Here is a 27,261-nt window from a genome sequence, read left to right as displayed (position 1 = left end):
AAAAACAATCTAAAAGCATCCACATATTAAGAATATTGAGTTTTTAAAAGTTTAAATTCCCCTAAAATAAAGTTTACCCATAGAAAACAATGCCAAATTAGATTGTTTCAAAATGGAAAAAAATATATATGTGTGTGTAACAAATCAAGCTAGAACATTTGCTCTGTTAGTGTGTTGAATTATTCCAATGGGATGAGTATAATAAAAGCATTTCATCAAGTGATACATTATTCACTATAATCCTCCTTGAAAATACGTAAATCACACATAGGAATAAATATCAGAATATACTATGACAGTATTGATCCCAATTGAAGCACAAACATATCTACACACATTAATTTATTTTGAAAGAAAACATTACCTGTTATAAGATTTTTGTTTATTTGTCCTCCGAGAGATCCAAGAATTTGTACTACTCTAATTCTTATTTCTTCTAAGGACAGTGTTTCATTCTACAAAATGAAAAATTGTATACATGTAATATCTGAGTTAAAATTAAAGAGAAGATGAAAATAAGGAAAAACTATTTTATCATCCTTCCTATTGCTAATTTTTTTTTTTTTTTTTTTTTGTAGTGCTGGGGATCAACCCCAGGTTCTTATATACCACAGAGCGATGCCCCCAATCCTCTTACTGGTAAATTATATCCTACATGGTAGTGCTACTAACTTTATCGCAAATTCATAAAAGTCATATTTCTTCCAACTATGAAGTTGGATATCTACTTCCTAGAGCAGGAGTTCCAGGATTTTGGGGAGGACACTTTATGTTTTTTTTTTTTTATATTTTTTTAGTGATACATGAACACAATACCTTTATTTTGTTTATTTATTTTTATGTGATGCTGAGGATCGAACCCGGTGCCTCACATGTGTGAGGCAAGTGCTCTGCCACTGAGGCACATCCCCAGCCCTCCTTTAATAAGCTCTTAAGAAATATCAGAAAACCCCAGAAAGGTTTTATTTATGTGGGTAATGCTTATTAATATTTATTACATTAGAAATTAAACTTAAATTCTTTAAATAGTTATTATTTTTAAAATACACTCATTAATACTTATTACATTAGAAATTAAAACTTAAATTATTTAAATAATTATTTTTAAAATACTAAACACATTACAAGTGAATGAATGACATACTGTCAAGAAAAGTAACTCAATTTTCCAAACAAAAATCCTCAGAATGGGAGCCCTGTTTCACATAAGTGCAGATCCCTTTTGGCACATTGTGTGATTCAGGGTTTAGGCCTCACAGAATCACGTAGCTAGAAGAGGGAGGAGCATTTTAAGTCTTTTTAACATAATTGTGGTTACAGTTCTTTGATATTACACCAAAAGTATACTATTGGTAGTTTTTTAAAGGTTTGTTATTGTAATGTGGAATTTGAAACCTTAGCAATGAACTGGATTACATTAAAATCCTTGATTTGTTTTATATCTGAATAAATGTTTGTACTTGTGCATAATTTGGTAAATTCAAGTATTGCTCATCTGAAAATACTGGTTCACTGGAGTAGGCAAACTTTCCAGAATGTGCCTAGAGGCAAGTGCCAATAAAATGCTAAAAAGAACCACAACAGTGTTGCCCACTGTCATATCATGGTGCAAATGTCAACAGAAACAGCTTTGGCCTTGCACCCTGGAACCCAGGGATCCTCACTTAGAAAAAGCTGTCCTAAGGAATAGGCATCCTAGGGAATAGGCATTGTGTACCTGTGAAAAAATCTTATTTGTAAAATTAAAGATATGCTCAAGTTATGTTATCCATCTTTGTTTATGTGAGATAAAATTATTTTAAAAATTCAGAAAATCATTTTTAGTTGCATGCAAGTCTTTCAATCAAAAGCTACCAAAAACAATTGCGTAGAAAGCATTTATGCTAGGGTTTTTTACTTATCAATTTTCAACATTAAAAGTTTTTCAAGGGCTGGAGATGTGGCTCAGCGGTAGCGCGCTCGCCTGGCATGCGTGCGGCCCGGGTTCGATCCTCAGCACCACATACCAACAAAGATGTTGTGTCCGCCGAGAACTAAAAAATAAATATTAAAAAAATTCTCTCTCTCTCTCTCTCTCTCTCTCTCTCTCTCTCTCTGTCTCTCCTCTCTCACTCTCTCTTTAAAAAAAAAAAAAAAAAAGTTTTTCAAGTTGTAATTTTCACTTCATACCAAAAATAGATACTTTCCCTAAACAAAGCTTTTACCATTTATATCATTTCTTCCTATCACATCATACAGCTCATCTCAAAAAAAACTGGTCAAAAAATTATCACCAAAAAGCAAAAAACTAGCATGAACTTGATAAAGTTGTATTTAAGAATGGATCAATCTTACATATCCATGGTATCAGTATTCCAATGTGCTTGTTGAAAATGAACCATGTTACTCTGCATTATCCACTAAACACATATAAGGGTAGGGATGAGCAGGACAACAACATCAAGACAACAGCCAAATAATTAATACAGTTTATATTTTCATGCCAAACATATACTGAAACTACTTCAATACTACACTTATTTATATGTAAAAACAAATAACATCTCAAATGAGGATTCTTTTCTAATCTCTGTATTATATAAGGTAAAGAAAGTACAAAGGATATCTTACTGATGAAGTGTTCTTTGTCTTTTTCAAATGCTTTAACACAACTTTATTAAATCCTTTCTGGGCAGCTCGAGAAAGTGCTGACACTTCCCAGTTGTTCTTGGCCTCATCTAACAACAGTAAACAAAAATCAATTTTAAATAGCATTCATTTATTTGATGAATACTAAGGAGAATACACTCTACTACCAAACATATAAACATTAAAATCCTAATCTTAATTATGATGAAAAAAACTAAGTTTCTGGAACATAAAGTATTCACACTGGTTGTCTTGATTTTAAGCACCACTGTCCACTAAAAGCATCATGGTTCCTTGAAGAAGTGCTGATTCTTAGACTGGAACAGACTCATTAGAAGATCCTGAATTACATCCTGCTGCTGGAGCCAGATCCCACACCTCATATACCAGCCAAATTTGTTACCATCTGACCATCAAAATCAACCTACTGGAAAAATAAGAATCCATGAGTCCCAAGCGATATAGATAAATAAATAAAGGAAAAGAGAAAAAGTTAGTTTTTACAGTAGAATATCAACTAAGATTGAAGGACTAGAGATGGTAGAAAAATACTTTTTTTAATATTTATTTTTTAGCTTTAGGAGGACACAATATCTTTATTTTTTTTATTTTTATGGGATACTGAGGATCGAACCCAGTGCCTCATGCATGCCAGGTGAGCGCGCTACTACTTGAGCCATGTTCCCAGCCCTGAAGAATACTCTTTTCTAACTATCACAATAATAAAGGAAGAACTATCAAGGAATATTAGAACAATCATAGTGAAAGTGTGATGAGGAACAAGAATATTTACATTCCTAAAGTACACCTCTATAAACTACCTATTTTTAAAACAAATCATAAATAGAAAATTTGAAAGTAAAATCAAAAATTCCTTGCCTGGACAAGTAAAAACCCACCACCCCTGAATTCTTCAGTGTGCATCATCAGTGTCTCATAAAACCACCCCACAACCATTCAAATCAAGACATTGGCACAGAGTAATAACAACTAAATACAATATAAATTCTACACTGGATTCTGGATCAAGAAAAATATAGTTATATAAGAAACTAATGGGACAAATGAAAATAACTACTATGGACTATATATTAGAAGAGTATGTACCCATATTTCCTGATTTTTTTATAAGAATAATGTAGTTATGTAAAAGGAAGTCCTCGCTCTTAAGAAGTACACAATGGGACACTGATGTGTAAAGATCCATGATGCCTGCAGCTTACAAAGAATTCACACACAAAAAAGTCCTGTATAAATATATACACCCACACAAAATCACACATGCTATAGAAAGTAAAGGCAAATGGTACAAAATCTTAATAACTAACTGGCTTAATAAGTGAGGAATCCAGGTGAAGTATACAGTAGTTCTTTTTACTATTCATGCAACTGTTCTGGAAATTTGATGTATTAAGTACAAAGTTACTAAAAACAGTGACTGCCTTGAACATGATGTTCTTGTTAATTTTGCTTACTCTGCTTCTATCATCATATGGTCTGGAATACACATATCTATCAATAGACAGATCCTTTGAAACAATCACAGCAACTTCCTTCATTAATCTAAAACATAAGTCTTTTCAAAAACTAAATTAACAGAATCAAATGCAAAGCAAAAAATAAAAATACTACAAAGATTTTTGCTATTTCATATATTCTAAGTGTATGAATGTTTGTCAACTACTCAAATAGCAGTACACCTTATATAATATGCATTTTAAAAGCCTAAACTATAGAGATTAACTACTATGAAATTTTTTTGTTCCTAAAACAAGACTCACAATCATTTATATAAAAATCTTCCAAAATTTGAATTTTTTCAAGAATTCTGAACATATATTCAGAATGTTTCAACTAGATACAGTAAAATCTGTCAGATAACTTCTATTTAATGTTTCCAAGAAAATAACATTTAATAACAAAATAATGATTTACATAGGTAAAACTTCACAAATAAAACACTTCATTTCCGCTTTTAATATAGTGAAATTTAAAATTCTAAAATTCTTACTAATACTTCAGTCCTTCTCCCAAATGAATCTTTCTTTTTGCTTGCACCTGGTAATATTCCTTTTCATTCTCACTTTAAGTAAATCCAGCCTTTTGACTGTTAGTACTACATTCCCTGATTAGTAATATTTTCTGCCTGGTCAGATGATATTTTCTTTAAAAATCTTTTCCTAAACCTATTTCTTATCCATTGACCTTTTTTTTCCCCCCAATTCTTAGCTTCATCAGTTATATTTTAAAAATGAATAAAAATGCAACAAAAACATAAAATCACTATTTACCTTCTTTTTCTTTTCTTTTTTGGAAGTACTGGGTGGGGATCAAACTCAGGCCCTCATACATAAAAGGTAAGTTCTCTACTATTGAGCTACATTATTAGCCCTTTTAATGTTACTTTGAGACAGGGTCTCAATAAGTTGCTGACACTGGCCTTGAACTTGCAATTCTCCTGTCTCAGCCCCCCAAGCCCACTGGAATTACAGGTGTGTGCAACCATGCCTGGCTTCTGATATTTTTAATTCTTGTCTGATTTATTCAAAAATTCTTTGCAAGGTAGTATATTAGAAATTACAAAGAGTTTCTATCCCTGAAGATTTTATAAATCTTAGTAAGATGTAAACAAATAAAATGAAAAATATTTTAATGCCTTGATTACATTTCCTATTGTTGCAATTACACTGAGATGACTGGGGAATAAAAACAAACATATAATGAAAACACTGGGTTCAAATTTTAAGTTTCAAAAAATACGAACAGTCCTATTAATCATGATGCATATTTCAATTTTTTAAAACCTTACCTGATAAAGTAGAAGTCTTCAGGTATCCATCAAGGCAGGGGAGAATATTTTTGTAATAAGGCTGAATTACATGCTTGTCGATGTAAACTGACCATTCTTCAAGAGCATTCAGACCTACTTCTGCCAGCGGGGGATAGCTCAAACCCAGCTTGAATGCCATCTATGTCAATCCAAACATGATAAAGAGAAAAATGGTGAATTTGAGATTTAAAGAAAAAAACCCCACCAGTTAATTGTGGTTTCTGTGTAATACACCATTATGCTATCACAGGAGCCCAGACATTGCTAGAGGTATGTGGGTACAGTCCAGGTCACCATAAGGAAAACAAATAGCACCAGTCCACAAGACTGGTGATTTACTACGGACTTCCAACATATGCAAGGTGTAATTCTCACATTTGCCTGCAAGGGAAGCTCAGAGAGGCCCTGTCAGGTTTCCTGAGCACCAAAGCTGGGAAGTGGCAGAGGCTAAGCCATTCATGCAGCCTGCATATGTGATCCTGCATGGAGATCCTTGGGTATCTCCATGCTCTTTAGGAAAAATAATAGTAATGAAGATGTGGGTCTGCTCAAAAAAATTCATCTACCTGCAGTGCAGGGACGTAGGCTCTAAAGTCAAGTTCAATGATGTCATGTGGCAGGGACAGAACAAAGGTCAAACAGGAGGCCAAAAGTTCATCTTTGTACTGTTTCATTTTAACTGATACCTTAATGAGAAATAAGACAATAGTAAGTATCTGAAGAGAGATTACAATTTGAAAATCAATTTTAAAACTTTTAGTCTATTTTCAAATACAAAGAATGAGCACATAGACTTTATTTGACATGACCATGTTCACTTACAAACTAACCACTGATCTCCAAGATAATTTGTTGAAGGGCCTAATTCCCCTCTATGTGAAAAAATTAAGAAATACATTTTGATTTTGAGTTATCATCACTCAGTTGAATTACTTTAAGGGAATTCTAGGTACTTTTGAAACACAATGATTTGCTGTGTTAGTTTTTTAAAGACCTTAACTTCCAATCTGAATTTAGCAAACCAGAATTTTAAAAAAAATTATGTCACTTATGATCAGTAGGATTTTTTCATTACACATTCATTTAAAAATAACCTATAAAACACTAAGATAAATCACTTAAAAATTACCTCTTTACCAAATTTTGCAAATAAAGCAAAGCAAGAATACTTTTCTGGGTCCTCAGGAGAGCATTTCAGACTCTTTGGACTAACTCCCTGTCAAATAAAATAGCAAATTAGTACAATAAGCAATAATTAGGAAATATTATATTCTAATCCAGCAGTTCCCAACCTTTCTCCAGAGGGCTGAACTCATTCCACTTTACCAAAGTCCAGCATAGAAAAAAAAAGAGACTCAGCTATAAGAGCATTTCCAGGCAGAGGCCAATAAGAAATACAACAGGAAGAGGGAAGCTGAACTAAGTCCATTTCCCTTTCCATCTTCCAGTAAGATATCTGTGTTCTGGGAGACCTGCTTCCCCTGAAATTACACAAGCAGAGTACTTGTGTGACAAAATGGCGCCTAATGGATGCTATCACAGTCATTCTCAAAACTCAGAAGGCACCAAAATATCTGGATGAATTGCTGCACAAATCACTCAGGCTTGCCCCCAGAGTTTCTGATTAGCTAAGTATGGAGACAGCCCACAACTTACAAATAATGACTGCAATTCAAAAATTCCTAGGAATCTTGAATAAATTATCCAAGTGGTTAAAAATCAAAGCAGAAAATGCCACTAACTTTTCAAAGACAGTCATCCAACTGACACTCAAATATCAGCTTTTAAAAATATATAATAAGGGCTGGGATTGTGGCTCAGGGGTAGAGCGCTCTCCTAGCGCGAGTGGGACCCGGGTTCGATTCTCAGCACCACATAAAAGTAAAGGCATTGTGTTGTGTCCATCTACAAAAAAAAAAAAAAAAAAAAAAGATTCTCTCTCTCATATATATATATAAAATAAAAGGGGATGGGGCACAGATCAGTTGGTAGAATGCTTGCCTCGCATGCACAAGGCCCTGGGTTCAATCCCCAGCACTCCCCAAAAAAATGAAAATAAAAATACATAATAAAGACATACGTGATGGCGCACACCTATAATCCCAGCGACTAGGGAACTGAGGCAGGAGGTCACAAATTCAAGACCAGCCTTGTCAAGTTAATAAGACTCTATCTCAAAAAAAAATATTTTTTAAAAAAGGCTGTAGCTCAGTGGTAGAGCATTCTTGAGTTCAATCCCCAGTACCACAAAAAAAAAAAAAAAAAACATGCAAATATACATATACACACACATATACATATAATTAGTAGACTTTAAAACTGAATATGCCATAATCACACATATTTCATAATGCATCATATACACTCATTTTTTTCCAAAGGGGAAAAATAAAGAATGAAAACAACACAAGAATAAACCATATTTTCCAAAATTCTTACCTCGAAATATTTTATTTTCTTGGCATTTCTCACTGCAATAGAAAGTAATTTGTAGAAACCACTGATGAGTGGCAACCTTGTAGACTGCAAAATTAACTTATATGCAAATGAATACATCCAAGGTTCAAAAAATCCTACTTGTTTCTCAGGGAGAATCTCTCTGTAAAAACAAATTAAATGTTTAAGGTAGAAATTTTTATCCTACTAATTTTTATTTATCTTTAAAAATACATGGGTTATAAAAATTATAATTCTATTGTATAACATTTTAAGTGAATTCTTTTTTAATCTACCTTTAGATTTTTTAAAAGGCTCATTTAGATATATTTTAAAGGTCTATATATAAATGATTTTAGATTTAAATCCTTATATTATTTTATTTCTTATATTTATTTAAGGGTATTTCCTCTATTATACCCAATTACTAATAATTTTCAGTCTTAATTAAAATTTTACAAAGTACCTGCAAAATTCCACCAGGTTAATGAAAGCTGAAAAATCTTTAGGTTTAGCAGGATGTAAGTTAGCAGCTGGATCTGAAGTCGGGATCACCCAAACACCAGTAGCCTCGTTTCCATCCTTAAAAATTAATTGTAACAAACATTGTACTATTCGATCACATATTATTCAACAAATAACTTTTCAATCTTCTTGTCCTAGACCTCATGCTATGAGGAAAGAATGAAAACGTGATAAAGGCAGAGACAGGTTCCTAAGAGCCTACAGTCTGGGAGGAACAACAGGACTTGAAGCAACAGAAAAACCAAAGAAATCATGAAGTGATGAAAGAATGGGAGAAATAAAACAAGGGTCTGACTTCTTCAAGAAGCCAGCAGTGATACTTGGACAGAGGCAGAACTGTAAAAGGTTAAGAAGGATCAATGATAACTTGGAGGTTTCCAATTGTGAAAAAAAGAATAATGAACAGTAATAAGAAAGACAACGAAAAATGTAATATGGGGGAGTACATGAAGTTTAATTTTAAACATATTATGTTTGTGTTACCAAATCTATGTTATCAAATACAATTTGTACATTCAAATTCTAATATTAAACAATAGGTTATAAACACAGAGATAGGGGGAAAAGGGTACACTTGTACATTGCTGGTGGGACTGCAAATTGGTGCGGACAATTTAGAAAGCAGTATGGAGATTCCTGGGAAAGCTGGGAATGGAAGCACCATTTGACCCAGCTATTCCCCTTCTCGGGCTATTCCCTAAAGACCTTAAAAGAGTGTACTATAGGGATACTGCTACATCGATGTTCATAGCAGCACAATTCACAATAGCTAGATTGTGGAACCAACCTAGATGCCCTTCAATAGATGAATGGATAAAAAAAAATGTGGCATTTATACACAATGGAGTATTACTTAGCACTAAAAAATGACAAAATCATGGCATTTGCAGGGAAATGGATGGCATTAGAGCAGATTATGCTAAGTGAAGCTAGCCAATCCCTAAAAAACAAATCCCAAATGTCTTCTTTGATATAAGGAGGGCAACTAAGAACAGAGTAAGGAGGAAGAGCATGAGAAGATGATCACCATTAAACAGGGACGAGAGGTGGGAGGGGAAAGGGAGAGAGAAGGGAAATTGCATGGTAATGGAAGGAGACCCTCATTGTTATACAAAATTACACATAAGAGGAAGTGAGGGGAAAGAGGGGAAAAAAACCAAGAGAGAGAAATGAATTACAGTAGATGGGGTAGAGAGAAAAGAGGGGAGGGGAGGGGAGGGGGGATAGTAGAAGATAGGAAAGGCAGCAGAATACTACAGACACTAGTACGGCAGTATGTAAAAAAGTGGATGTGTAACCGATGTGATTCTGCAATCTGTATATGGGGTAAAAATGGGAGTTCATAATCTGCTTGAATCAAATGTATGAAATGATGTCAAGAGCTTTGTAATGTTTTGAACAACTAATAAAAAAAATAAATGAGTAGATGAAAAAAATAAAAATAAACACAGAGACAGAACCTACAAACGACTGGAGACCAGCTATGACAGAGGTGACAGGGGACCTGCTGGCACAGGCAAAAAGGGTGGACCACAGAGAAAGAGAAGCCAGCGAAGATTTCTGAATGAAGATGAACAAGTGTTATAAAATGCTTGTATGATGGATGACACAGTTCCAGGAAATATCCTTTCAGAGAGGTTTTTTTTTTGTTTTGGTTTGGTTTTTTTAATGAAATTATCTTAGACAAGCATACAACACATAAAATAATTCAACTCACACTGGTTTCTATCACCCAGAATTAAAAAAACAGCACAATACAGCCAATGTGGCAATGGCCTTATAACACTTCCATTTTTTCCCCTTTGCATATTCTCTCCATTATCCCATCATCTCTCATGTACCTTCACAAGGGCAGTAGAATTACATACACGTGAACTCTAACAAGCACAAATGCATCTAGAATTATCACTATGATCAAAAGCAAACTAAAAGTTTTCCAATGAAACCTCTAACCCTTGTGGTTTGCTATCTCTACAGACACCTCAGAAAAGAGCAGGGCAGCTCCACGCTAGCAACTTCAAGCAAAGATTAACCTATTATCCAGGCTACAAACCCTGGGTATGTTCAGTCTATTACCTGCATTCTAATATCTCAAGAGCAAATTTGATATTTTCTGCCCCAATTTGGAGTGTTCTTAACAAAAAACAAGGAACCTCAGGCTTCCCTTTGCTATTGTAAAAAGTCTCATCTATCAAAGTGAGAAATAAACCTAGCAAATTAAAAAAAAAAGTTTTAACATATTAAACATAGAAATTGCTTTTTGAATGATCCACTGATAACATTTTGTATACAATAAGTCTATATCCAACAGAAAAGCATCAATGGCACATAGTAATCCCACCCAATGAAATCAATTTGCTTCAATCCCCTAAAGATGTACTATTATTCCCTGAATATTTACATGCAAAGAAAGTTAGTATAAAATGATGCAATATTATTGACAAAAAATTCTAACCTCTTGTTCTCCAAAAGTCTGTTTTTCTAGTGTAAGATCCAATTTCTCCACAATCTTCAAAATGGATTTTACAAATTCATCATAGAGTAAATGATTCAGACTTTGAAAGGAAGAATTCACAAAGAGAAATGTCTCGTCTGCTAAAATAAAATCCTTTAAATAAAGGAAAAAAACTTCAAAATTTTGTACAAAGAAATATTTAGGATGAGTATTTATAAGCTTTAAGATATTTTTTAAAAAGATACATATACAGGTTCTTGAATTTTTAGGTATCATGGAACCAATGGTATGTAAACTGTGGCAGATTTACCTGAAGTTTTCAAGCTTCAAAATCCTTTCCAAATCATTGTTACAGCATCATTTCAGTCAGATAATACAACTTATATAATCATGTACCAAATATTTTGTACATAGCAGTGAATGAGAAGATTTAGACAAAGCCCTGTCAAAACATTACTCTAACAATTTGTGTGCAAATGTCCCTAAACACACAAATGTAAGAAACATATACACTATTTACTTGTGTACATACACATATATGTACACATGTATAAACACATACATGCATAATAGGTAAATATATACCCAGCCTCACAATAAACTGGAAAGTACAATCTACTATTTCTTTAAAAGTGAAGCTATTGTATCATTCCAAAATTATAGTCTTAATTTCTCTGACTATTCTCACACATTCTATGGGATTTAACTTCCAAATATAGGGATACCTAACATTACATACAATAAATATTTTGGATAAAATTAATAACTGCTATACTATTTTAATTCAATAAAAAAGTAAAAATATCTAAGATTTTTTGACTAGATAGAAATTACCTATTGACATAAAGTTGCATGCCCTAGGTATCAATGGATATATTAAAACATTAGGCAACAAAGCCTAATGTAGAAACTGAAGAAATATCTACCAGAATAATAGTAGGCAGGAGGTATTATTCTAATATAATTAATGTAAATAGTAACTATGCACTAATCACCTTCACACCTATTCAACCAATTGGATTTAATTTATCTTTATCTTAAGCAAATAAAGTAGATTGTGTGTTTAGCATGCATGAGACCCTGGGTTCAATATCTAGTACCCAAAAAAAAGTGGCAGGGGGTAGGATAGTTCTCTGATGATAATACTGTTATACTTTTTGTTTCCTAAGGCTTTGGACCTGATGAAAATAATAATTTACTACCAACTACATTATCCTGTCCCATGAAGCTAAAAAAGGACTTAGCTACAGTAATTAATTTTAAAGACCTCTACATTTGTATTCCATTCAATTAACTTTTTTCCTAGTTTCACTCCCCCGACCCCCTTACAGTACTTGGGATTGAATGCAGGGCCTTAAGCATGTTAGGCAAGCACCCCTACCATTGAGCGATACCCTAGGTCTTTTTATTTTATTTTGCCCTGGCTGGCCTCAAACTTGCAAACCTCCTATCTCAGCCTAGGTGCTATTAAAGGAGTGCACCACTGCACTCAGCTTCTAGTCTCACTTTGTCTTCACCTATTTTAATTCTTCATTTCTTGAAGTATTTTTTAAAAACTTTTCAAAGTTATCACAACATAATTTTGAAACAAGTATTTAGTCAATAATTATTGAAAGAAAGGAACTGGGGAACATTTGTAGCTTTAAAATTATAAATTTTACCATCATCTGGTCACAGTTCAGGAGATGTCTAAAAAGATCCACATAGTCTTTATACGTGGGCACTTTCCATTTGCCAGTTCTGACCTCCCCTGAGGCTCGTTGGTCTTTAGATTCAGAGTCAGCACCCTGGGCCAGAAAGAAAGCAAGCCAATATTGACTGATGTACTCACAAAAGCAGCTTGGCTACCAGAACTTGCTGATTTTCGGACTTTTCTTAACTAAAACTGCAACCAGCAGGAGACTTACACAATCAGATCAAGGAAGACATATTTTGAAAGCACAATAAAAAGAAGCTGAAAAAACGATGATTGTTCTGTGACTAAAACCAAAAACTATTTTGACACATTATCTACCAGATGCACAATAAATCATTCTTTCTCTTTCTTACACAGTTCAATCTCTCATCTTAATCTATTTACTATAATTTCTAGTAACTAAGGTATGTCTCCCATAATACACCTTAGCATTTTATCCTAGAGTTCCAAAAGAGAAAACATTTTTTTAAATTTTTTTAGTTGTAAATGGACACCATATCTTCATTTTATTTATTTATTTTGTTTTTAGGTGGTGCTAAGAATCGAACCCAGTGCCTTACATGTGCTAAGCAAGAGCTTTACCCCTGAGCTACAACCCTGAGCGCAGAAAACATTTCTTTTTTGTAAAAATATATAAAACAGGGCTGGGGATTAGCTCAGTTGGTAGAATGCTTGCCTCACATGTACGAAGCCTGGGTTTGATCCCCAGCATCACAAAAAAAAGAAAAAGGAAAAAAAAAAAGTGTGTGTGCACACACACACACACACACACATACACACACACACTAAAATTATGTTTAAGGAATTTCATCTTTCATATTTTTCTTTTTTTTTTTTTTAGTACTGGGGATTGAACTCAGGGGCACTCCCCAACCCTATTTTGTATTTTATTTAGAGACAGGGTCTCATTGAGTTGCTTATCACCTTGCTTTTGCTGAGGCTGGCTTTGAGCTCATGATCCTCCTGCCTCAGCCTCCTGAGCTGCTGGTATTATAGGCATGCGCCACTGCACCCAGCTGAGGAATTTCATATCTTGTGAGAAATACATTCACCTCACACAATATAGGTATTATGACCAACATTTTTTAAAATGTAAGGCATGGCTAATGAAGATTAAAGGCCACTTTTATATATTTACATACTAAAACTACAGCAACATTTCTAACCTCCAGTGATAAAAGACTTATTTTGAAACATTAGATTCAGAATTTACCTTTTGAAGGATCACTGGTTTAGAACATATTCTGATTAAAGCCTGATGCACTAAAAAAAATAAATAAAAATAAAAATGAACACTGAAAAATATAACCAAATGGGTAACAAAAACAACAATTTTTATAACTTCACCTTTCGATTTCTTTTCTAAATTTGTTAGTATCCTTAGTTTTAAAATTTGAACTATTAAATTCAGAAACTAAGTATGAGGGAAAAAAATTTTTTTTTCAAAGAGAGAGTGAGAGAGGGGAGAGAGAGAGAGAGAGAGAGAGAGAGAGAGAGAGAGAGAGAGAGAGAGAGAGAATTTTTAATATTTTTTTTTTAGTTCTCGTCGGACACAACATCTTTGTTGGTATGTGGTGCTGAGGATCGAACCCGGGCCGCACGCATGCCAGGCGAGCGCGCTACCGCTTGAGCCACATCCCCAGCCCCGAAAAAAATATTTTGACCCACCAAAATTTTAAGAATTCTCTAAAAGGGCTTTAAGATACAAAAGAATCCTATTTATTTTTATTTATTTATTTATTTTTCTGCAGTGCTGAGGATTAAACCCAGGGGCTCATGCATACTGGGCAGGCTCTCTACCACTGAGCTACATTCCCAGCCTAAAACAAAGGAATTTAGCAGATGTTATGTAATATTTTAAGTATTCATTACTCATCATCATAAGAACAAGAATGTTCTCACTCCAGTCAGAATGGCAGCAATTATGAAGACAAACAACAATAAATGTTGGCGAGGATGTCGGGGAGAAAGGTACACTCATATATTGCTGGTGGGACTGCAACTTGGTGCAGCCAATATGGAAAGCAGTATGGAGATTCCTTGGAAATCTGGGAATGAAACCACCATTTGGCCCAGCTATCCTTCTTTTCGGACTATACCCAACGGACTTAAAAATACAGGACACAGCCACATCAATGTTTATAGCAGCACAATTCACAATAGCTAAACTGTGGAGCCAACCTAGATGTCCTTCAGTGGATGAATGGATAAAAAAAAATGTGGCATATATACACAACGGAATTTTACTCAGCAATAAAAGAGAATAAAATCATGGTATTTGCAGATAAATGGATGGTGTTGGAAAAGATAATGCTAAGTGAAGTTAGCCAATTCCAAAAAAACAAATGCCAAATGTTTTCTCTGATATAAAGAGGTTGACTCATAGGGGGGTAGGGAGGGAGAGCATGGGAGGATTAGATGCATTCTAGATAGGGCAGAGGGGTGGGAAGGAAAGGAAGAGGGCAAGGGATTAGCAAGGATGGTGGAATGTGATAGACATCATTATCCAAAGTACATGTATGAAGATACGAATTTGGTGTCAACATACTTTATATACAGAGATATGAAAAATTGTGGTATATATGTATAAGAATTGTAATGCATTCCACTGTCATTTTTTTTAATCAATAAAAAAAAAAAGAACAAAATGAATGGCAAACTTACCCACAGTACTAATGCAATTCCAAAGAATTGGTCCTTTTTCTGCTAAGGCTAGGAAAACTTTCACTATGGCTTTACAACAAACTGACTGCATTTTTGGACTATACTGTGGGAAACAGTCTATTTGTACCACTATGATATGTTCCAGAACTGGAGTATACACCTCAGGAACCTAGCAGAAATGAAAAGCAAACTAAAAGTTACAGAAGAGAATAAATATATGAATAATACAAATATCCAAACCAATTGGAACTACATTAAGCATGTTTTAGATAAATGAAAACTTTTCTGCCAAGCTTAATGCTTATGACTGCCTAAAAGAAATTAGAGTAAAATTATCTGATAGTTAAGGCACAACTGTATCCCAAGCAATGATTCTTCATTTTTTAGAACAGAAAAAGTAACACGTACTTTTATCTTCTCTGGATAAGAAATCAAGTTACTAATGGGAAGTCTATTAATAAAAAATAATATTAAAATGTCATTTTGACCACAATAGTGCTTACACTAAAGGAATGATATGACTCCACCAAAGTATTTGAAAAAAAAAAGATTAAATATTCAAATTGTACACAATTTATAACAATTTCACTTACTGTGTCAAGGTAAAGCAAGACACTTGCAATAGACTGGAGGAAACTGGGCATCTGATAAACATGGTCATCAACAGTGTCTGTCTGGGTGAGGAACATCTGCTTGCAGCGCTGAATGAGCTCAATGTACATGAAGTCAACATCTTTTGCATTTATAACCTTACAAGGCTTTAAGAAAAGCAAAACATAACTCTTTATCAAACTTATCCGCATCAAAACAAAGTTACTTAGGATGTCATGTTAAGCCACGTTATTATAAACTGATATTTAGCAAACTACTTACTTGTTTACTTTATATAAAATATCTTATTAAGATGCTTTTTATACTAAGCTGTGATCACACTCTAGTTATTCATGCACAGAACATTTTTTGATTAACTATGTTCTAGGCACTGTTTAGATGGTGGGTCACATGCAGTCAGTGCCCTTATGAAGACAGACAATCCCAGGAAGACCAGACTTAAACACATGTCCAGGATACACTATTATACCATGCTCCACACTATGAGCACGGTCTTTTTTTTAAACTCACAAATCTGATAATGCAACTATTTTTTATCTGAAACCAGATCTCAATAAGTTGCTGAAGCTGGCCTTAAATTTGCAATCCTCCTGCCTCAGTCTCCCTACTCCCTGGGATTATAGGAGTGTGCCACCAACAACTAAAATTTTTGTTTTTTGTTTTTTGTTTTTTAAATAAGGAACAATACAGCACAGAGAAAAACATGGGCTTTTGGTCTTTAGGCTTTATCAATTCTGTGTATCCTTTGATAAGTTAATTTCTCTGGATCTCAGTTTCCTCGTGCATAAAATAGAATAATACTCAGCTTATAGAAGAGTTATAAGGCTCTGAGATAACATGTATTAAAGGATTCTTACATAGTAAACACTGAAAAAGCTCTTAACAAATGACAATAATACTGTCACAAGTATGAGACACTATCCTTTAAACACTCAAGTGAAACAAAAAGAATAGAGTTAATTAATGAGCCATACTCCCGCAAAGAGTCCATATCCACGGATAGCAATGGATAACTCCTTGTTGTTTGAATCTGTGTTTCTGATAATTCCATAGAATTGTTCCATGAAGTACTGGAGCTTACTCTTATGCACTTCTGCATCTTTTGCCACCATAAAAGAAATCTGCAATTACATCATATTTATCTTTAGAAATACTTAATAGCAAAATAAAGGAATCTATACAAATATGAAAAAACTGAAATTGTTTCTATATTATTTACATACTAACAGTTACAATTTCTGTTACTCATAAGACACTTTACTTCCATTTGCTTAGTCTGAAGTTCAAGAAAGATAGACTCTTAAATAATGATATATTTATTGTATGTGATATATTCTTCCTAAAGAAATGAACTAAAAGAGACAGGGAAATATAGGAAGTAATCTGTACACATGCGAAATACAAATTTTGATAAAGCACAAAGTAGTCATTGGAGCACATGTCATCCAGAGTGTGAATGAAACTATCAGACCCAGTGGACAATGAATTCAGAAGTCATAACAAATATAAATTACAACTTAGAATCAGAAAGACAAGGAATCACAAACTTATAAAAAATAAGCTATAGATTATAAAGCTTAAATGAAGTGAGAGAAGGAGAAAAAAAGTGCTTTTAAAAGCAAATAGATGATTATCCACCAACAAAGCAACAGTGGCCTAAACGCAAAAACGTAGGTAATCAAAAGAGCTTTCCTAAGTTTAGGACAAAGACTGTCCAGGATAAGAATGGAAAGAGTTGAGATGATAAACAGATGAAAAGGGAAAAAGGAGCCACCTTCCATCACCAACCAACTACAACATTCCCTAATTCTACCCAAAGCCATCAGGTCTTAGCATTTGTCCTTCTCAGGTCTTTGTTCCCCATTCCTTTTAGAAGGATGGAGAATCACAGATATTGCTTCAAAATTTCCTTTCACAAAACAGACCATGAACATGTTTCTCAAGAAGTAAATAAACAATATCTTAATTAAGTTTTTCATTTTCTGAATTTATTGTAATATTTAACCATTTAAGTATTGCTACTTTATCAATGCATTTTCAGCAAATGTCCTTTCAATGCATTGTTATCCAATTATTTTCTGCTTGTTATAGCAAAGATTTGAAAATATTTACCGAGAAGACAGGATAGAATGAAATATTTTAGCATATAAAACAATGCTATATCATAATACCATTAAAAATTAATCATGCAGATCTCAATGTGCCATCAGGAGAACATACAACAGTGGAAAATCTCAAGGTTGCAAAAACTGTGAATAATACTCCTTTATGGCAAAATATCTTTCTCTTCACTCCTTCCTTCTACAAAAAGAGGAAAAGAGAGGGGAAACGGAGAAAAAGGGAAGAAGACAAAATGAGAAAGGGGTCATCAAATAGTAATTTTTTTTTTGTTGGTAGTGGGATTTTGGAAGATTTGCACATTATTCTTGGTACTGTGTGTCTTTTTTTTTTTTAATGCAACTAACCTGCAAAGATTTTAATAAGAAATTTATAGAAAGCTATTAAATGAAAAAAGAAAAATTTGGGGACTAGGGTTGTGGCTCAGTGGTAGAGCGCTCATCTCGCATGTATGAAGCTCTGGGTTCAATCCTCAGGACCACATAAAAGATAAATAAAATAAACATGTTGTGTCCATCTGCAACTAAAAACATTAAAAAAAAAGAAAAAGAAAAATTTCTTTCCCATAGGGATAACATTTAAATTTTAAAATGCATCTATAATAGCAAAAAATAATAATGGAAAATAAGATAACATGAAGCTAGAGGACAAGGAAGTGCTAATACAAGGACAAACATAAAGGTGAATGGAACAAACTAGAGAGTCTAGAAATAAGCTCACACTTATATGGTCAATTGACTTGTGTGTGCGTTACCAGGGGTTGAGCCCAGGTGTTTTGCCAATGAATTACATCCCCAGCCCTTTTTATTTATTTTGAGACAGTCTCACTAAGTTACTCAGGCTGATCTTGAAGTTGTGATCCTCCTGCCTCTACCTTCCCAAGTAGCTGGGATTACAGGTGCGCATCACTGCACCTGGCTTGGTCAAATAATTTTTGACTAAGGTGTCAGGGTAAGTCAATGGGGGAAATTAGGTCTTTTCAATAACTGGTGCTTGAACCAACAAATGTGGGGGAAAACTGACATCAACCTTTATTTTATAACATAAGTAAAAAGTACTTCAAAATGGATTATAGACCCAAATGCAAATGACAAAACTACACATTTATTACAAAACTTCCTAAAGAAAATTCCTTCTTAAATGGGATACAGGAGCTGGACATAGTGGCACACACTGGTAATCTCAGTGACTCAGGAGGCTAAGGCAGGAGGATCTCAAGTTTGTGGTCAATCTCGGCAATTCAGTGTTTCAAAACAAAATAAGAAGGGATGGAGACATGGCTCAGTGGTTAAGCACCCCTAGGTTTAATCCCCAAAACAAACAAACAAAAAAAATGTGGCTAATAACCACAGGGAAAAAAAAGAATCAATAACAACAGTCACCACAGAAATCCAAAATAACCTGGCTATAATCCTAAACGGCTCAGGAGGCTGAGGCAGGAGGATCACGAGTTCAAAGTCAGCCTTAGCAACGACAAGAAAGCACTAAGCAACTCAGTGAGACCCTGTCTCTAAATAAAATACAAAATAGGGCTGGGGATATAGCTCAGTGGGTGAGTGCCCCTAAGTTCAATCTCTGGTACCCCCCCCAAAAAAAGAAATCCAAAATAAAACCCCAATGACATGATTTACCATTAGAAATAGCTAAAATTAAAGTGACAATACCGTATGATTGAGTACATAGGATAACTAGAAAAAAGTGGTTATAGTATTTTACATTCCTGCATCACTGGCAGGAATGTAAAATGGTAAAACCACTTTGGAAAAGAATTTGATAGTTTCCTCTAAAGTTTAACATACATCTATCATGTAATCCAGCAATGCCACTTCTAAGTTTTTACTAAAGAGAAATGTTAGCTGAGTGAAGTGGTGCACACCAATAATCCCACTGGCTTGGGAGGCAGGACAGTTGCAAGTTTGAGACCAGCCTCCTAAACTTAGTGACACCTTAAGCAACTTAGCTAAATAAAAATAAAATAAAATTTTAAAAAGGAGCTAGACATGTGGCTCAGTGGACAAGCTCCCCTGGGTTAAATCTCCAGTACCAAAAAGAGAGAGACAGAGAAATTTGACACTTGGGTACAAATGGACTTTGCTATTTTACTTACAAAAACCCGAAATTGGAAACAACCAAATGTCTGTGAATAAACTATCCATACCTTGGAATACTATACAACAATAAAAATGAACTACTGACACACATTTAATTTAACAATATGGTTAAATTAAACTCTCAAAAACACTGAAAGAGCCAGGTGTGGTGGTGCATGCCTGTAATCACAGCAGTTCAGGAGGCTGAGGCAGGAGGATTACAAACTCAAAGCCATCCTCAGCAACTTAGTGAGGCCCTAAGCAACTCAGAGAGACCCTATTTCTAAATAAAATACAAAAAGCTAGGGATTTGGCTCAGTGGCCAAATGCCCCTGAGTTCTATCCCCGGCAACCACCCCCCCGACCCCGCTGCCAAAAGAAAAGAACCAACACTGACAGAGCAAACCAAGTTAACCATAACAGAACAGACACTATAAAACTTACATGGAATTCTACAAAAGGCAAAACCAATATTTTGTGTCAGAAAGCACTGGTTGCTTATAGCTGGGAATGGGGACAAAATGCAGAGGCTCAAGGGGATTTTCTAAGTGTTATGGTTTAGATATGAAGTGTCCCCCCACATTCATGTGTGAAGACAATGCAAGAAAGTTTAGAGGTGAAATGATTGGGTTATAAGAGCTTTGACAATCAGCGTGTTAATCCACTGATAGGGATTAACTGTGTGGTAACTATAGGCAGGAAGGATGTCACTGGAAGAGGTGGATCACCGGGGACCTGCCCTTGGGGTTTATATTTGTGGTGAGGGCAGAGCTCTCTTCTGCTTTCTGGAGACCATATCCTCAGCCACCTTTATCCACCACTCTCTTTTGCAGTGATGTTCTGCCTGATCTCAGGCCCAGAGCAATGGAGCTGGCTATCTATGCTCTGAAACCATAAGCACCAAATAAACTTTTCCCCCATTAAAATTGTTCTTGTCAGGTCTTTTGTTCACAGCAATGAAAAAGCTGACCAAAACACTAAGTGGCTGGAAGTATCCTGTCTTGAACAAATTACACAGTACATATATTTATCAATTACAACTGTAAAAAAAAAATAAAATACATGCATGCTGCTATATATAAATTATACCTCAATAATGCCCACTTTTGTGTAGGTGCCTGTGGGCATGCTAGGCAAGTGAACTACACCCTCATCCTAGCATTGACTTCTTAAATAATAGTTGGTAGACTCTGAAGTTCTCAGCAGCCAGAACAAAGAGAACATTATATATGCCCCACTATCAATATGAGAAAAACTACCAGACATTCAGGGAAGCAAAGTTTTCCCTAGTAATGAGGTGTAAGAATTGTCTTCCCAAGAGCCTTCATAAAAGGGATACTATAAGCAACAAAAAGTTTAAAATAAATTTATCTAGAAATTTCATATGACTGTCTAATAATATCAATGGAAGTCAGTGGCATGATGCAAAGGGCATATTGGATAAATTATTTTAAAATGCATAAAAGGACAGGACTTTCTGATGCTTGTACAAAATATAAGATAAAATTTACAATATCTAGATTGTAAAACAAAGAATTTAACCTTGCCTAAAAAGAAGTCTGATATTTGCCTTGGCTTCTGGGAGATAATCACCAAACCTTTACAATGTCATGTCTGGTAGAAATGTCTTTCTTTGCCCGGGGGCCTCAAGTCACACTGGATTAACAACTTGATTTAGAGGCTGGTCAAACTTCACAATAGCCATGTGACTTAGGGTGGGGGCTTCGGGTCATGTGTTATCAAGTACATGGGCAATCAATCAACTCAATACGCACACATGATGCAATAAAAACTGAACACTGAAGTTCAGATGAGCAGCACAGTTAATACTCCATGTGGGCTGTTACATATCAGTGTCAGGAAAATAACAATGTTCTGAATCCACAGGGAGAGGACACGAGAAGCTCCATGTTTGGTACTTTCTTGGTCTCTGTACTATGTGTGTCTTCCTCTAGTTGATTTTAAATTCTGCCTTTAGCTGTAATAAGCCATTACTGTGAACTTAATAGCTTTGAGTTTTATGAACCTTTTTAGCAAAAAAATCATTTTTTTTCTTATTTTGGCACCAGGGATTGAACCCAGGGGTGTTCAACTGTTGAGCCACATAGCCACATCTGTAGCTCATTTATTTTCTATTTTGACACACAGTCTAAGTTCCTTAGGGAAACTAAGTTGTTGAGGCTAGCTCTGAATTTGCAATCCTCCTGCCTCAGCCTTCTGAGCCACTAGGATTACAGGTGTGTGACACTGTGCCCAGCACGAACTATCACATTTGAAGGTAGTTTTGGAAACCCCTAAACATGCAACAGAAGTCAGCTATCAGGACAGCACTGAGGGAATTGTTTCCTAACTTCTTAATTGCCTGAACGCTTTAACTTTTTCAAAAATTACACAGTATTAGGAGAATAAATGTCTTCAGTGATTAAATAACATCTATTCAATCTAAGTTTTTATTAAGGATTGGAGCAGGAATCTGAAATTAAATTCTCTGGCAAAGATCTGCAATGAAGATGTTCCGTGAAGCTCATTAACGGCAAATAGCCAAACCAAAGGAGGGCTAATAGTCATCCCTGCAGGCCCCCTCCCCACCTACCCTCTGCTATGACAGGCAGGTGTTATTAGTGAGCACTGATTCAGGGATGCCACCAGGTACGATTCCCTCCAAAAAGACTCCTATGTAAGTCCTGGACGTTCTTATTCATCTTAGTGACAAAGCCTGAAATGCTGTCTCTCAAAAGCCAATGTTTACTGAGACCCAAACATATTTATGTGAACCAGAAAAAAATAATACCATAAACTTTCATTTTCTATAACAAATAAGAGCAGCCAATTAAGCAAAACAGGCATTTTTATGAGGAGGACCAGGAAAGGAAGCAACCTTAATATCAAGAATAACTCTGACAGACAAGTTTGATGGGCAGGTTGAGAACAGCAGAGGAACACTCAGTTGAGAGGGACAGCAGGAAGCAGTAGGGGCCAGACACAAAGCACACTTACTTCAGTTTTGTGGGAGTTGGGCCACACCCAGACAAAGGACAGCAGTGCTCTCGGGATCGCGCTCGCCTCTCTCTCTCTCTCTCTCTCTCTCTCTCTCTCTCTCTCTCTCTATCCTATTAAGCTGTGAATCTCAGGCCAATAGTGTCTGCACACAGTTCACACAGTTTTCCTGGACTAGTCTGCGCATTTACTATCACTTATTCATTTTTAACAGTTCTCCAAACAAAATTTTGACTCTCCAGGATCTTTCATCAGATCCAACTTGGCAGTCTAGCTCCTTAACACCTAGCCTAAACTACAGGAATTTCCAGATGCCTCTGGATACGCACAACAATTTTGAAACCACTGCTCAGAACCACAATCACAACACATTCCCCTTAGCTAAAAAAGATCTGCTTCAAAATTTGCCAGATGAAATTCTGCAACTGCGTCCTATCTATATGGAAAACCCACAGGGACAAAGGTGCTCTCCCTATCCTTGTGGTAATCTCTCATACAAGCCTCCATCTTCTCATACAGCTAGCCCTCACCTCCCCAGAGATGGGGCCCTTGGTCCCCCACCCTCCAGTTTGAGTAGCCCCAACCTCCCAGCCTTTCCTCTAACCCATTCTCTGACACATCTTAGCTCCATGAGACTTGCCTCAATGTTGACTCTCTGTCCTGACCAAAATTAGTATCTTACTAGCTCTCTTGGTCCAGCTGCCAGTTATGAGACTGATGGAAAGTACAGCCTTCTGCTCTAAACACTACAGATGCTAATGGATTCACTTATATCTGTTTTTCAAATTTATACATACAAGATTAGAATTTAATTTTGTGGAAAAAAAATTTTATTATGAAAGTCGAATTTGTAGTACCTGTTTCAAAAAGGATTCCAGGGCTGAATATGCAGCTTTTTTCAGTTCTACATTCATATGGCTACACCACTTTGATAGTACTTCAAATAAAGAAATGTAGTTTTCCAAAAGGCAGGTACTAAATTGAGATGCATGCAGAGTAAATAAGCGTAGGCCAGCTGCAAATGCAAAACACATTATACTTAAAATAGGACAACATAACAGTATATTATAGGGACACAGCCACATCAGTGTTTATAGTCATACAATTCACCATACCTAAACTGTGAAACCAACCTACATGCCCTTCAGTGGATAAATGGATTTTTAAAAAATGTGGCATAGGGCTGGGGTTGTGGCTCAGCGGTAGAGTGCTCGCCTTGCACATCCGAGACACTGGGTTCGATCCTCAGCACCACAAACCAAATAAGTAAATAAATAAATAAACAAATGAAAAAAAATAATTTAAAAAAATGTGGCATATATACATAATGGAATATTACTCAACAATAAAAGAGAATAAAATCATAGCATTTGCAGGTAAATGGATGGAGTTAGAGAAGATAATGCTAAGTGAAGTTAGCCAATCCCAAAAAAACAAATGCCAAATGTTTTCTCTGATATAAGGAGGCTGATTCATAGTGGAGTAGGGAGGAGGAGCATGGGAGGAATAGACAAACTCTAGATAGGGCAGAGGGGCGGGAAGGGAAGAGAGGGAACATGGGGTTAGAAATCATGGTGGAATGTGATGGACATCATTATCCAAAGTACATCAATAAAGACACGAATTGATGTGAATGTACTTTTTATACAACCAGAAATATGAAAAATGGTGCTCTATATGTATAATATGAATTGTAATGCATTCCATTGTCATACACAAAAAATTAATAAAATTTTAAAAAATGAAATAGGACAACATAAGCCAGAACAGAGCAGAAAAGTAAGAAAGCTTCAGGTCTGTGTCAAAGTTAAAATTGTGTTCATGAAGACTTAGTACATCATACTAAATCCAGATTTATTTAAACAAAGCCAGAATCAAACAGCATGGATTCTCTGAAAGACACCCTAAGATAAATAAATTTTTTAACCATAAATCTAAGCATAATCACCTCAATCCAGGTTTGTGTTATAAAAACTAAACTCCCAAAACCTTTCTATAATAATTATAATATGAAACATCACAGATGTTATAGCACTCACTTTCATTCATAGTTTAAGTAAAAACTTATTCAAGATGTTAATCAAGTAATGCAAAATACCACAACTTATTAAATATAGACTCTTACCCAAGGGGACAGCATATCTCTTCAGATCAATCTGTTTCAGAGAAAAAAATTCACCATCAATGTTTGAAAAATCACATGTCTCAACCATGAAAGACTGAAGAGTAATATTTATCCTACCTGAGGACAAATTGCTTTTAGTGCAAAATCAAAAATCTCCCTTGAAGTCTGTGGATCTGGGGAAATAACAAAAAAAGCCTGTTACAAATCATTACAGTATCACCTGATGTACTTTACCAATAACTCTGCAAATTAACAGGTTTGCTTCAGACAGGCTGACTGCATTAACTCCAAGTCTCTTATGAATTCAGGAGTAATCCCTTTCAACACTGGATCCAACTAGAGAGATGCAACTTAATACTGCGGCACAGTTATTACTAGAGGAAAGTAGAAAAATGTGGAACAAGGAAGACATGTGTTTAAAATCCAACTCATCACTTACAAGCTCTGTTAGATAATCTCTCAGAACCTCAAGGATAATTTACACCTTCTTTTAGGGTTGCCTCGAGAATTACATACAGTAACTCATTCCAGGCCAAACACATTCCACCCCCCACACCCCTAGGTATTTATTCCATGCATAACACATGCCAAATTGTTATGGGAATTACAAATGTGAATAAAATATAACCTTTGACCTTACTGAAATTATGATCCAAAAGGCAAGACAGAATAGGCACAAAACTATAATGTGAGGTTCTTATCCTGGCCTGAATGACATTCAGATATTTGTATTTGTCTCCCACCAAATTATTCACTGCAGCTATATAGTAGTTATGGTTTATTCATCACTGATTTCTCCACCCTAACAGTCACCTGCAATAGCAGAAAAACGCTTCTTTGATGGAAAGACCTAATGTCTTTCAAATGAAGAAGAGCCCAGAGGATTATGTGATAGGAGCTGGATGAAATTGAAAACAATTTTAAGCATATTCAGGAAAGGCTTGACAGACACGGCAGCATTTGAAATGGGACTGAAAGAATGGGTATTAGGGGCTGGGATTATGGCTCAGTGGAAGAGCGCTTGCCTTGTATGCATGGGACACTAGGTTCAATCCTCAGCACCACATAAATAAATAAAATAAAGGTATCGTGGCCATCTACAACTAAACATTTTTTAAAAATACGTATTAGGGAAAAAGTTATTCAAATAGAAAATAACAGTGTAAACACAGTATGCAGACACAGGGGCACACTTATTTCATGGAGCATAATGTCATCTAGATTGACCTTCCTTACTTTATGTCTGGATAAGCCCTTGTGTTAACACAAGAATATTCAGAAGTGAAATAATTAGAGCATGAGAGCTGCGACCTCATCCATTCACACTAGTTGGAATGTACTAACTGGGTGGGAACGGTGGGTCACTGAGAGCATGACCTGGAGTGGTGCATGACCTGGAGTGGTGCATTTTCCCTGCGGCCACCATGTGTGAAGCAGCTTCCTCCACCACACCCTTCCGACACGATGTTCTGTCTCACCTTAGGCCTAGCTAACCATGGACTAAATCATGAGCAAAAATAAACTTTCCCACCTCTAAATTATTGTCAAGTATTGGTCACAACAATACAAAGTGGACTGATACAACTTGACAGAGTGGGAGCAACAGGACATAAGACAGAAGAAGGCAAATCACACAGGGTTGCTCCAGTATTTTTTCTTGCTAAGAAGCAATAATAAGGGTTGAGTAGAGCTGGGCACAGTGGCACACATCTATAATCCTAGGGACTCAGGAAGCTGGGGCAGAAGGATTACACTTTCAAGGCCAGTCCTGGCAACTTAGTGAGACACTGTTTCAAGATAAAAAGGGTTGGGCTAGGGATGTGGCTCAAGCGGTAGCGTGCTCGCCTAGCGTGCGTGCGGCCCAGGTTCGATCCTCAGCACCACATACAAACAAAGATGTTGTGTCAGCCGAGAACTAAGAAAAAATAAATAAATGTTAAAATTCTCTCTCTCTCTCTGTCCCCCTGTCTCTCTCACTCTCTCTTAAAAAAATAAAAAAAAAAAAAAAAAAGATAAAAAGGGTTGGGAATATGGGGATATAGCTTAGTGGCAAAGTGAAACAGGTTCCATCCCCAGCACCACCAA

The 27,261-nt window shown here is 35.5% G+C and overlaps 1 protein-coding gene across 1 annotated transcript in view; it reads right to left on the bottom strand.

The window, feature by feature from the left end:
• Prkdc (protein kinase, DNA-activated, catalytic subunit) overlaps nt 1–27,261 on the bottom strand; it is a 169,529-nt gene that overhangs the window by 133,605 nt on the left and 8,663 nt on the right. Inside the window, exons 8-23 of the mRNA XM_077800450.1 lie at nt 25,294–25,349; nt 25,177–25,207; nt 23,909–24,066; nt 16,821–16,967; nt 15,828–15,992; nt 15,235–15,403; nt 13,784–13,833; nt 12,536–12,661; nt 10,875–11,027; nt 8,361–8,476; nt 7,898–8,057; nt 6,588–6,674; nt 6,025–6,144; nt 5,438–5,597; nt 2,611–2,717; nt 365–455 (exon numbers count right to left, since the gene is read on the bottom strand). Of these exons, the coding sequence (XP_077656576.1) occupies nt 365–455; nt 2,611–2,717; nt 5,438–5,597; nt 6,025–6,144; nt 6,588–6,674; nt 7,898–8,057; nt 8,361–8,476; nt 10,875–11,027; nt 12,536–12,661; nt 13,784–13,833; nt 15,235–15,403; nt 15,828–15,992; nt 16,821–16,967; nt 23,909–24,066; nt 25,177–25,207; nt 25,294–25,349 (1,896 nt within the window). The remainder of the gene's footprint in view (nt 1–364; nt 456–2,610; nt 2,718–5,437; nt 5,598–6,024; nt 6,145–6,587; nt 6,675–7,897; nt 8,058–8,360; nt 8,477–10,874; nt 11,028–12,535; nt 12,662–13,783; nt 13,834–15,234; nt 15,404–15,827; nt 15,993–16,820; nt 16,968–23,908; nt 24,067–25,176; nt 25,208–25,293; nt 25,350–27,261) is intronic.

Source organism: Urocitellus parryii, chromosome 7 (genome assembly GCF_045843805.1).
Source record: "Urocitellus parryii isolate mUroPar1 chromosome 7, mUroPar1.hap1, whole genome shotgun sequence".
In the NCBI taxonomy this organism is placed as follows: Eukaryota; Metazoa; Chordata; class Mammalia; order Rodentia; family Sciuridae; genus Urocitellus; species Urocitellus parryii.
This window is presented reverse-complemented; position numbering and strand designations above follow the sequence as displayed.